At 46.8% G+C, this 12,375-nt stretch overlaps 1 protein-coding gene across 3 annotated transcripts; it reads left to right on the top strand.

Moving 5' to 3' along the window:
* Positions 1-1,012: 1,012 nt before the first annotated feature.
* SRSF2 (serine and arginine rich splicing factor 2) lies at positions 1,013-10,621 on the top strand. 3 transcript variants are annotated; one of them, XM_078872736.1, is made up of 5 exons: positions 1,013-1,228; positions 3,886-4,169; positions 4,579-4,701; positions 6,594-6,800; positions 9,181-10,621. In XM_078872736.1, the coding sequence occupies exons 1-5, from the start codon at positions 1,178-1,180 to the stop codon at positions 9,209-9,211; spliced, it is 696 nt and encodes a 231-aa protein (XP_078728862.1). In that variant the 5' UTR covers positions 1,013-1,177; the 3' UTR covers positions 9,212-10,621. The 3 variants fall into 3 exon arrangements, with proteins under 3 accessions (XP_078728862.1, XP_078728861.1, XP_078728863.1); XM_078872735.1 differs by having other exon boundaries at positions 8,316-10,621; XM_078872737.1 differs by lacking the exon at positions 4,579-4,701 and having other exon boundaries at positions 8,316-10,621.
* The last annotated feature ends 1,754 nt before the right edge of the window (positions 10,622-12,375 follow it).

Here is a 12,375-nt window from a genome sequence, read left to right as displayed (position 1 = left end):
TGGGGGGGGGGGGAGTGTGTGAGGGGGATGTGGGGGGGATGTGTGGGGGGGAGTGTGGGGGGGGTGTGGGGGGAGTGTGAGGGGGAGTGGTGGGGGTGTGGAGGGGATTGTGGGGGGGGGGGGGATGTGGGGGGGATGTGTGGGGGGAGTGTGGGGGGAGTGGGGGGGGGAGTGTGGGGGGGGGAGTGTGGGGGGAGTGTGGGGGGTGTGGAGGGGGAGTGTGGGGGGGGAGTGTGGGGGGGGGATCTGGGGGGGGGGGGGTGTGGGGGGAGTGTGGGGGGGGAGTGTGGGGGGGGGAGTGTGGGGGGGGAGTGTGGGGGGGGGGAGTGTGGGGGGCAGTGGCGTAGCTAGGATATTTTGCGCCCGGGGACGAACTATAAAATTAGCGCCCCCCCCCCCAATTTAATCACATACCAAAATGTAATTATATGACATGTAGGCTGTGTGTGGCAGGATATATAAACTTTTAGGTTGAGGTGTAGATTTTGTGCAGTAGTTTCAGGCTGCCGTGCCCGCCGCAATAAGTTATAATGTAACGTTGTAAGCCTCATTTTGGCGCCCCTTTACCTTGGCGCCCGGGGACACATGTACCCCCCTGCCCCCCCCCAGCTACGCCTCTGGTGGGGGGGGAGTGTGGGGAGAGTGTGGGGAGAGTGGTGGGGGAGTGTGGGGGAGAGTGGGGGAGAGTGGGGGGGGAGTGTGGGGAGAGTGTGGGGAGAGTGGGGGGGGAGTGTGGGGGAGAGTGGGGGAGAGTGTGGGGAGAGTGGGGGGGGAGTGTGGGGGGGAGTGTGGGGGAGTGTGGGGGGGAGTGTGGGGGAGTGTGGGGGAGAGTGGGGGAGAGTGTGGGGAGAGTGGGGGGGGAGTGTGGGGAGAGTGTGGGGAGAGTGGTGGGGGAGTGTGGGGGGGAGTGGGGGGGAGAGTGGGGGGGGGTGTAGGAAGGGGCGTGGTGGAGGAGGGAGGGGTGGGAGGGGCGTGCTGGGGGGGGGGCGTGTCACGTGACCTAACCGCCATATTGTTTCGTCGCCAAGCGCCATTTTGTGGCAGTAAGCGGCGCAGTTCGGAGGCTCCACAAATGCGCTCCGCACAGAGACGGGGACATTGAAATCAAAAGTTCGACTTTAAAGTTAAGAACTTCGCTCGTTTATCCTCGGCAAGAGTCATCAGTCAAGAGCCGACCATGAGCTACGGACGCCCACCGCCGGATGTTGACGGCATGCACACGCTTAAGGTGCGGCGCAATAGCGGCCTACTAATCGGGCCTAAGCCTATCCTCGTGTTGAAGTTAAGGATTGTGTAACGTTACCTCGTTTGCTTTAAATGTTATCCGCCGAAATGTTATATTGTGAGGGCGCAGTGGGCGTTCGTAAGTTATTACGCCGTCGTGTGTTAAATGTGATGTTCAGGAGTCGAAGGAACGTGTCCGAATCGGTTCATTATTTTAACGGCGTCGCATGGACAAAGATGACCGAGGAGGTTAAATGTATTTTTAATTTTCTAATTGTTTAAGTTTAATTTGTATTAGCTTCATCGCCGCATCGTGAGATGTTGGCGGCGATTTAGAAAGGCCTGGAACCAGCATTTTATTTATAATATTTGATGATGAGTTGGCGATTGACGGCCTCTTATAAATGTCGAATTTCTTCTTAGCTGGAATCTTCCTCGGGTAAGTGTCGCGTAACAACTGGAACACGTTGTGTGTGCAGTCGTATTATATATACTTCTAGATTTGAAGCTTTCGTGACAGCAAGGATTCATACTCTTAGGTTGTTTCGGTAAAGGCACGTAGGTAAAACAAGAAAATAAATGAAAACGAAATTAAATCACATACTCTTTGTTTTTTTCGGTAAAGTCAAGTAGGAAAAAATAAATAATGAAAATAAGTAATAGGATAAATGTTGTAATTTATTTTTACCTACGTAATATATACCTTAATGAATTTAAATCTGATTTGTTTGAAGTTTTTTTAAAATAATTTGCTTTAAATGTGTAATTGTTATGGAATCAAGTTGTGTAATATTCTAGATTTGAAGCTTTCGTGACTGCAAGGATTCATACTCTTTGGATTTTTCGGTAAAGTCACGTAGGTAGAACAAAATGAATGAAAACAACTAAATAAAATCACATACTCTTTGTTTTTTTTCGTTAAAGTCACGTAGGTAAAACAATCAATAAAATAAATGAAAACAACTAAATTAAATCACAATACTCTTTTGTTTTTTCGGTGAAGTCACCTAGGTAAAACAATAAAAAAAACTGTATTTTGTAATATTGGCCCGTGTTCTGCAGTGTTAGACCGTCGCTTAAGATTTGTCATGCTGGACTTGCGTGTATACACTGTCGAACATTTCCTTTGAATGTATACCGTGTTAGTCTCTTGCCTTGGATTTCATTGTTTGGGAAGTCGTTGTTGGGCTCTTCTAATCACGTGTTGCGTTTCTGTTGCCATGAGGTACCTTCACGATCGATGGTGCCCCTTAAATAACACACTTGAGTTCTTCCTCCGCACCTCCGATTGGCACAGTGCAAAAGTAGTTGAACATGGTAGACACTTTTAGTAGTAATGCTTATAATTTGTGTTGTCTCCTTGTAAGTGGATTCGCAGTAAATGCGTTGATATAGAAAGTGGCCAAACGCGACTCCATCGTAGGACGCTGTATACATAGGTGAATATGGCTACTTTTTGTAGTTTATATTTAATAGGTGAGGTAGTATAAGGCTATGCGATCAGGGAATAAGATTCAGCGGGTGATGTGAGGAGCAAAGCTTCAAGCATGTAGTCTTGGAAGTGAGCACAAGCAGATGGGGTGCTGCGGTTGGCAGGAGATGTTAACTACCTCGCCTGGTATACAGGGGGAGGCCGTGGGTTCAATCCCGACTTTGTGACGCCTGCTGTATATTTGGAGTTTTCGTGTTCTCCTCGTGGTGGCGTGGATTTTTTTATGGATTCTCAGTTGTTCCCCACCATTTATAAACATGCGTTTAGACTACGTATTTAGCTGCTATAAATTTCCACAAGCCACTTAGTTGAGCTATTGTTTGTGGCCAGATCGCTTCTGAAAAGTTTTACATCTCCGTGGGCCTTGCCTGCTAAGATAAAACACAGTTTTTAGATAAAGCCGTCACCTATTGAGGATGTATTTGTTGGAGCAGAAGCGCGTGCAGGGAGGTAGAGCGAGGTGGGATATAAAAGTTACTGAGCGCGTAATTCAGGTTTATTGTAGTTTATATTTTACGAAAGGCGAAAATATAATTGGCGTGCATCGTACGATCCCCACGTGGCCACGTCTACCTCCCCAACACCCCCTTGTCTCTTCACCTCATGTAATATTTAACACGTTTTGTTAGTGCTGTAAAAGCAAAACGGACACTCGATACATTCGTCAATAACACTGCCTTAGGAAAGACATCATTGGCGAATTCATATCACCTTAATTATTTTATTGACGAAGGTGTTTCTTTTTTTCTTTTTTATCGCCTACATCCCTTTAATCTTGGGGATCGGCTCTCGGCAAGCCACAACATGAACATTTGCACGTCACGTTTGGCCCGCAGCCTGCGAGTTGATGAACCCTCTCGTCGTTGATCCTAGAATGATTAGGGGTTTTTAGTTTTCTCATTTATGGGTGGCGGATGTGGAAGGCAGGCAAGTCACATTGTGAATCGGTTTGTAGGTGCGGACTTGCATATAATAAGTGGTGAGCCTTACGAACTCTAATCCTAATCGCGGCAGTTGATGAAACCCGATTTAAGAGTGTCTTAGCTCGCAGGGCAATTCTAAATACTGTAAACTTTAAAAAAAAAACTGTTTTGCTTTACGGTGACGTTTGAGCCACATTAACATCTGCGCGTGCGGTGCCATTCTCACGTCTCTCCCGCGCATTGCAGGTGGACAACCTGACGTACCGCACGTCACCCGAGATGCTGCGGCGCTCCTTCGAGAAGTACGGCGACGTTGGCGACGTGTACATCCCACGCGACCGCTTCACGCGCGAGAGCCGCGGCTTCGCCTTCGTGCGCTTCTACGATAAGCGCGACGCCGAGGACGCCATGGACGCCATGGATGGAAAAATGCTTGACGGGCGCGAGCTGCGCGTGCAGGTGGCGCGGTACAGCCGGCCCGCTGACCCCTACTTCCAGCGCCGTGCCGCACCGCGGCGGACGCACGGCAGGTTAGTTTGAGTCTTGCTGGCTGGGTATCGTGGCGGTGTGGAATGGGGGATAGGTAAAGCTTTTAGCTAGAGCAGTGGATCTCAACTTTTTTGGTTATTGTGGGCCCCAATCAAAACCAATCGGTCCTCCTGTCCCCAAAAACACAGCCGGGGTGGGGACACCCTTGCAGCGTAGTTTGACGCTGCAGCGTGTGGCACCGATATCCCTGCCGCAGTCTGCGCCCAGAGGGGGTTTATTGGCTGCTGGTCAGTGCGAGTTGATGAAAGCAGGGAGTGTAGATGTGTAAGCATAGTGACAAGGATGCATTTTTTTACAGCGCTGTATTTTGGCAATTCGTCATTAGCAGCAAATTGTTCAACAACGCCTTTGGTGTGCACGCCCATTTCCGTCTGTGCCGTGGTGGAGCAGCAGCAGCAGCGGACGACGTCGTAAAAGCTATTCGCGCAGCTCGAGTCGATCTCGCTCGCACTCCCGCTCGCGCTCTCGTGACCGTAAGGACCGCAGGCGGCGACGCTCCAAGAGCCGCTCCAGGTGGGGACGCGCACGCACGTTGAGACTAAAACTAAACTTGACTTAAAGCTTTCGTGACTGCTGGAGTTCATGTTCTTTGGGTCTTTCGGTAAAGTCGCGTGGATAGGTTCAAATTAATTAAAAAATAAAACTACGACGTTTCGATAGCAACACAAGCGGTCGTCATCAGGCGGAGATAAAAGGGGGGTAAGCCTCGAATGCAGCTGTTTATAAAGGTTTAAAAGTGGGTGTAACCCAAGTGTTAGGGCGGGGCACAAGAGTTTAGGCCAGCAGTGGATAGCGCATCCTGTAGAGATGGAGTCTAGGCCATGATGGAGCAAAATCTATAGAGATGGAGCCTAGGCCAGCAGTGGATAGCGCATGCAATAGGCATGGTGTACTAGAGGTTTTCTTGGCCAGCAGTGGATAGAGCAAAGCTAAAGCCAGTAGTCTAGGCCTGCAGTGGATAGAGCATCCTGTAGAGATGGAGTCTAGGCCATGATGGAGCAAAAGCTATAGAGATGGAGCCTAGGCCAGCAGTGGATAGCGCATGCAATAGGCATGGTGTACTAGAGGTTTTCTTGGCCAGCAGTGGATAGAGCAAAGCTAAGCCAGTAGTCTAGGCCTGCAGTAGATAGAGCATCCTGTAGAGATGGAGTCTAGGCCATGATGGAGCAAAAGCTATAGAGATGGAGCCTAGGCCAGCAGTGGATAGCGCATGCAATAGGCATGGTGTACTAGAGGTTTTCTTGGCCAGCAGTGGATAGAGCAAAGCTAAAGCCAGTAGTCTAGGCCTGCAGTGGATAGAGCATCCTGTAGAGATGGAGTCTAGGCCATGATAGAGCAAAAACTATAGAGATGGAGCCTAGGCCAGCAGTGGATAGCGCATGCAATAGGCATGGTGTACTAGAGGTAGTCTAGGCCTGCAGTGGATAGAGCCGGGCTCCTCACCCCAGCTCTCCCCAGCGGTTGCAGGTTGAATGAGTGGAGAAGTTTGTGTGAGCGGTTAAACTGATGAGCATCGGAGATTGTTAAAAATGGAGAGATGGTGTACGCCTAGGTTTTTTTGGTAAAATCCTTGCAGTCACGAAAGCTTCAAATCTAGCTTGTGTTGCGATCGAAACGTCGTGGTTTTTTGTTTCTCTCATTTTTATTCATTTGAACCTATTTGTGTGACTTTACCGAAAGACCCAAAGAATATAAAACTAAACTCTTGTTTAATTTTACCGCCCACTGAGTTCGATGTAATAGCTCTTTTTCAGAAGTGCCCTGGCCACGAGTGATAGCTCAGCTAAGTGGCTCATGTGGAAACATATAGCAGCCAAACACTCTAAAACGCATGCCGATTCTAAATGTTGAGGGAAAAGCTGGAGGACCCGGAGAAAATCCACGTGACCACTGGGAAAACATGCAAACTGCAAATATTACAGGTGTCAGGTTTGGGATCGAATCGACCACCTCACAGGCGAGCGGTGTGCAATACGTATTCCCTGTGACTTGTCTTCATTTGGGCCGCGACTAAAATGAGGCCCACCATTTCAAAATGTCCCTCTAATGGAAGTTATTTCGTACTTCAAGCATTTTTGCCATGCTAATAAGTTGGCACGCTCCGTTTAGAGTATTTGGCTCCCAAAATGTTCACTTCGTTGATCTATCATTTGTTGCCAGGTCACTTCTTTAAAAAAATCTTTTTAGCTCGGTGGGCCTTACCTGTTCAAATATTCTTAGGTTTTTTTCCGTAAAGTCACGTAGGTAAAAAATTTAAATTAATAAAAGTAAAATAAAAATCACGACGTTTCGGAGGCAACACAAGCTTCCGTCTTGAGGTGGAACCGTCACAGCACGATAGCTGTATCAAGTGGTTCACTTTGGCACAGCTTTGCCCTCCGTTTATAACGGCGCTGCCCTCACAGGTCGCGGTCCAAGTCGGACTCGAAGAGCCGCTCCCGGAGCCCCGCCAAGCAGCACCGCAAGCGTACATCCAAATCACCCTCCAAGTCTCGCTCCAAGTCTAAGTCCAAGACCCGCTCGCGCTCCAAGTCTAAGCAGCGTTCGCGATCGGGATCCAAATCCCCACGCAGGTCTGCATCACCACGCAATCACGGGGAGAACGGCAACAAGTGAGTGGGGGGTGGCGGGGGTGAGCACGTTCGTGGTTAGCTGGGTCCGTCGCAAGACATTGTATATTATTCAAAGTGCGGGTTAATTTATGTAACGGGTTGCTTAATGCGCGTTAACGGAAGACGCAATCTAAAAGGAAAATTGGCACCGGAATCTGTAACTCCGATTCGTAGCCATTGGGGGGGGCATGTTTACTTTGCTGCTGCTGCAGTAATATCATGCTGGCGATATTTGTAGTCTGGTCCGAGCATAGCCATCACGAGTTTGAAAGTGCTGGTTGCACACTGGCATCTGTTGACTTGACAGGAATGTCGTCGTTCACCGAGGTCCGTGGATGGATGAATTGTTACTTATAAAATGTAAATTATTATTGTCAACTGCACAATGACAGCCCTTACCGCCATTGCTATCTTCTCTCACGTCTCGTGATATTACAGTCTTCATTCATTCCTGCACATCAGCTAATCTCATCACTCCATCTCCATGGTGGCCGTCCTTTGTGGCATTGTTCCCTACTTTGGCTTCCATTCCTCACAGCTCTTTATAATCGCTTCCCGCCATGTGTCCTGCACAAACCTTCACCAAAAGCCAGTATGAAGTGTTTACTTTTTCGTGGTCCTCAATTTCATCTTTATTGATTTCCCAGCATGCATCTCTCCATGTGGCTTTGTGTATTTGGTCAGCTTTTCTATTTTCTTTATCAATGTCTGTTCAGATTCGAGTATCGGAACAGGTAATAGGCACTCGTTGGAAACCTAATTTCTTAATTGTGTTTAGAGAGTTGCATGGATATGTATGGCTGTCATGATGCAGTGACATCACAGAAATACCTTAAAATGTTTCCTGAAAGCGACTCTCATTTAGTTTCCTCACTGATGAGGATTCAATCTCGTGTTGGACAGCCCAGTTGACACACAACTCAAGTGCTTTTTAGGTTTGCGTCTTTTAAGAATTTACAAAAAGTATTGCCTTGTGTTACTGTTAATGTTGATTGTTTTGCATTGATCATTTGCCTTGAAATGCATGACTTAATGCTGATGACCTGTTTTATTCTTAGATGTAGCTCTTTATTACATACCGTGCTATAAAGTACATATAAATGTCCATTATTTTAAACAAATTGGCCAACTAAATTATTCTTAATTTCGTTTTAACTTTATTTGCAACATTTGTATCGCTCCTAAATTTAAATGTTCTTTTAAAATGTGTGCTTTGTTGAAATCCCATTTTGACTACATTTATGCCAACAAACATGCAAACGACAAATTTGGCCCCCATTTTTTCTGCGGGTATATTCGTATCCGTCATTTAAACGGGCCCACCCTTGAAATGTTTGTCATTTTGGTAATCCCATTGACTGGCTCAAAAGCAAAAAAATAACCAAATTAAATCCAGAGAGATATGTCATCGACTCATTCGAACGCAGACTCTGGTGTGTAACGCAACGTAGTTGATGACAGGCGTGCCTTTTGACGGTACACGAATGCGATGTTGGTGTGTGCCAATCTCTATAGCGGAGGCGGTTGTGGCGCAGGGGGTGGGGGAGAGCGGGGTTGGTGTTTGGCGCGCCCGACGCTGACCTGTGCTGCTGCATTTTGAAGCGTGCGGCTAGACGCCGGAGAGCGGCCCTGCTGATGAGCCGGCGTTACTGTTGGGGGTCGGAGTAGCTGGGTGGTGTGGCGCTGTAGCTGCCGGCTGGCGGTTGAGGTGGTGTGGCGTTGTTGTGGCTGTTGGTGGTGCTGGAGCGCATTAGGGAGGAAAAAAAGGCAAAGTGATTATCGGTGGTAAAGTGGTAAGGGCCAAAGGATAAATCTGTTGCCGCTGCCCCGCGGTAAGTTGCTACGGAGTCGGCGGGTGACAAGGACGGTGCGAAATGCACGTCTGCAAAATGAGGCTCCTCCACATGGCCATCCTTTAACACAAGCAGAGACTGCTGAAACGCTGTGGCCGTTCTTATAATATCAGCCACCTATTCTATACCTTCGTGTGCAACAAATGTACACGTAGTACGTGCAAAGCAACGTTAACTGCCAGTGATAGAATAATTTGCATGCAATCATTGAGGTAACTTGCTCACATGACAGGTTGTCAGAACACATCACTCGGAGCTTTAACTGAATCCCACCACAGTTAACGTTTAGAAACCCCAAGTTCTTCACTTGCAGCTTGTACAGAAGTGACTGATAATTGTTTAATTATCGTAACATTGCAAATGCAAGGACAGACATGTCAGTTTGGGATGGAATTCAGTTTTATCCGGTGACACTACGCATTAAGCACACACTCTACACTAGCAGATTATTTAATACAGTCGCGTTTGTGAATGCCGGCTCTTCGTGTGTGTAATTGTTGTGTGTGCTGTTTGTTTTCACCCTGCAGGTCCGACATTGGGAAAGAAGACGAAAGCTAAAAAAAATTGTTGGAATTCTACGACTCCATGGGAAATTGGAAATCATCGCCAGTCTGGCTGTTGCTTACGACTGCTGAAATGGCATAGGTGGTCTGCGAGGGTGAAATTCACGAAGTATAGTTGTGGATTTTAAGAAAGTTGTTTTTCTAATTAGTTTTTTTGTTTTTGCATTTAATCGGCAGTGAGAATTTTGACGCAAACAATAGCAGTGTCCGGGGCCCCCTTTTGAACAACTTCCATGCTATACATAAAAATTTGAGACGATGCCAATGAGCAGCCAAACACTGCTATAGTTTTGGCGTGGTGCTTGTGTACACGTGTTGTATATATATTAAAAAAAAACAGATTTTTGCTTTGTAGACTTGCGCAGAAATATTTAGGTTGTGTTTTTTTATTTGCAACGTTTGTGTCGACTGTGTGCAGTTTTGTGTTTTTGCAAATGAAGACTAACCACATTGTCTTGTATTTTCTGTGCATCAGGCGGTGAGTACACTAGCGGTTGTGTAGTGGTGGTGGTTGGTGGTTAGGGTTACATGATGCGGGCGGAGAGCAGAGCTGTGTTGCTGTGCAGGAGTGTTCAGCTGCGGGAGTTCCTCAGCTCTCCAGCCCCCAGCCAATGCCAGATGCAAATGTAATGACACAACTCATTTTAGAAGGTGCATTCAAAATTAAACTATCATTTCACTTTTATTTTCTTTATTTTTTTTATTTGACGTCGTCCAAGCGGCCAATGCAGTGGTGGGAAATTTCCGAGTTCAGAAAGCACCATTCAAGACTTTTATTTGGAATGACTTGTTACTACATCTTTTATTTGGCCGAGTTGGGGGCACAATGTTTTAAGTGGTAAGCTCATTATGGTCGAGGCATGGCTTGACCCCAACATCCTTTTTTACGGTTGATAAAATCTAAACTTGAACCAGATGAGCCAATTGACATCTCTTTTGGAAGGTGAGAATTGGAAAATAAAAAAATGCCACTGCAAATTTATGTCGGTGAAAAAAAAAATAAACGTTTAATCCAGTCATAGACATGTAACAACTTGACCTTTGGATAAATTGGCCATAGTTATGTGGAGATTAACTTCCCTATGCTCATTTGAGCAGGGGGAACATTTGTACCACTGCTATAATTAGTCTCTAGGATAAAAAAAAATTCGTACTTACACACCTGCCTACACAACATTTTTGTAATAAAAACGTGTACATTTGTTATTGTTAATTCTACAACTGGAAATGCCTCCTATTAATTTAATCTGGCAATGACTGCAGTTGGCCTTTTACATTCATTGCATCTACTGAAACCGCGGAGGCATTTCTTCCAGTTATAGACAATATGACTCGCGTAGTATTGGATATTATGCTTACAATTTGAAATTGCTGTGCGTTCTATTAATAAAAAACCCCAAAAGTCCATTGTGTTGCTTTATGCTGTTGCTTGCCGGTGAGTAGTCGGCACACTAGATGGCAGTGTTTGGACCATAGACCGCCCTTGAAATTAAATGTTTTTTTTCTCCTGTATAGCCTAAACAGACTTGGCAAGTCCATACGAGAGGTTTTTTTGTTTTATTGCGTGAATATAAATGTCGTTAAACCCGCCACCTGCCCATTAATAAGGTTTGTCAAAGTAAACATGCTAATGTAGTTACTAGTATGGCACACCGGTGTTTTGAGTAAACCCGCAACCTTTACAGTTCGTGGGTTTACTCCAATACATCTGTGTGCTGAACTCGTAGCTAATTGCCACATTTTGTTTACGTGACACCTAATTGGCTGTGTTTGGTGGTGGCAGGTTTAACGGCATTTACACAATCTAACCCCAAAAAATTAACCCGTAAAAACAAAGTTTTTCACTATAAATCCTTTATATGCGTGGCGGCTAGAGTCCTCTCGTCCTCTGGCTTGAGATGGCTGCCACCTATGGGTCAGATGATTGCATGCAACCATTAAGCAATTGGTTATTAAATATAATATTTTTGTCCTAAAGTGTAACGTTTTGGAAAAATTTTTTCACGAAAAGTAATTGTCACGCACGAGTCTGTGTGGAAAATGTCAGCTCGATTGGATCACGGGAAGTGGGTTAAAAAACGACAAATATTTGCACGGTCGTAAGCAAGCAAGCGCGCAAGTGAACTTAATATAAAGGATTTTAAAAAAACCCTTATGGATAATATTGATCATGAACTTGTGTTAAGCAGACTTGGCAAGTGCTGTTAGTGAGCACTTAATGAATGCTGACACGGCACAAGGTGGAGGGTGACCAGCACCATGCCCTGCCACCTTTGTCGCAACTCGTGATGTTTGCACATTGCACCAAGCACGTAATTAAGGCGGAGTCGACACAGGACCGGTTCAGATAATTGTCACTGCTACTGGCCGTGAATGGGAAGCTAACTCGGGTAGACGGCCTCAGTGCAGCTTGCTAACTGCTGCACTGCCACTCCCCACTAGTTTAATCCCTTTGTGATATCCTTTAGTGTAAGCTGGGTTACTGATGGATGCTTGAACCCAGACTTTACATATCCTATCGTTGCTATCAACTGCATAGAAAAGGAGTTCACTGATCAAAAGGATTGGGGTTGTGCTAGGTCACCCGTCGCCAACGTCAATTGTTCCAAATGGGCCTTCAGCCAATACCATTTTATTTTCTACCTACGTGACTTTACCGAAAAAAACAGAGTATGGATTCCTGCAGTCACGAAAGCTTCAAATCAAGATTCAATACCAGATGTTTCGCTTCGTCTTTAAGACCTAATGTGGCTTAACTTTAGTGGGTGCCATTTTCTTGCTTTTGTAATGCGAGCAAGGATTGGGGGGGGGGGCGGAGTCTGGGTCACGTGAGGAGAGGGAGGAGTTAGGGTCACGTGGGGGAGAGGATTTAGGGAGAGAACCGGAAGGGGATCGGGGAGTTGAGACGGAGTGAAACGGGAGGAGGCCACGCTGGGCAAGACGGGGAGAGTGGCGCGATCGCCACGCGTCGGGAGACGTCGGCACCGTCAGCCATCGGTGTCAGGAGGCAGAGGGCTGTGGAAGGCTGGCTGCAGGGCGGAGCAGCAGTGTGGCTGCAGAGCGGAGCAGCAGGGTGGCTGCAGAGCGGAGCAGCAGTGAGGCTGCAGAGCGGAGCAGCAGTGTGGTTGCAGAGCGGAGCAGCAGGGTGGCTGCAGAGCG

Source organism: Lampetra fluviatilis, chromosome 35 (genome assembly GCF_964198595.1).
Source record: "Lampetra fluviatilis chromosome 35, kcLamFluv1.1, whole genome shotgun sequence".
In the NCBI taxonomy this organism is placed as follows: domain Eukaryota; kingdom Metazoa; phylum Chordata; class Hyperoartia; order Petromyzontiformes; family Petromyzontidae; genus Lampetra; species Lampetra fluviatilis.
This window is presented reverse-complemented; position numbering and strand designations above follow the sequence as displayed.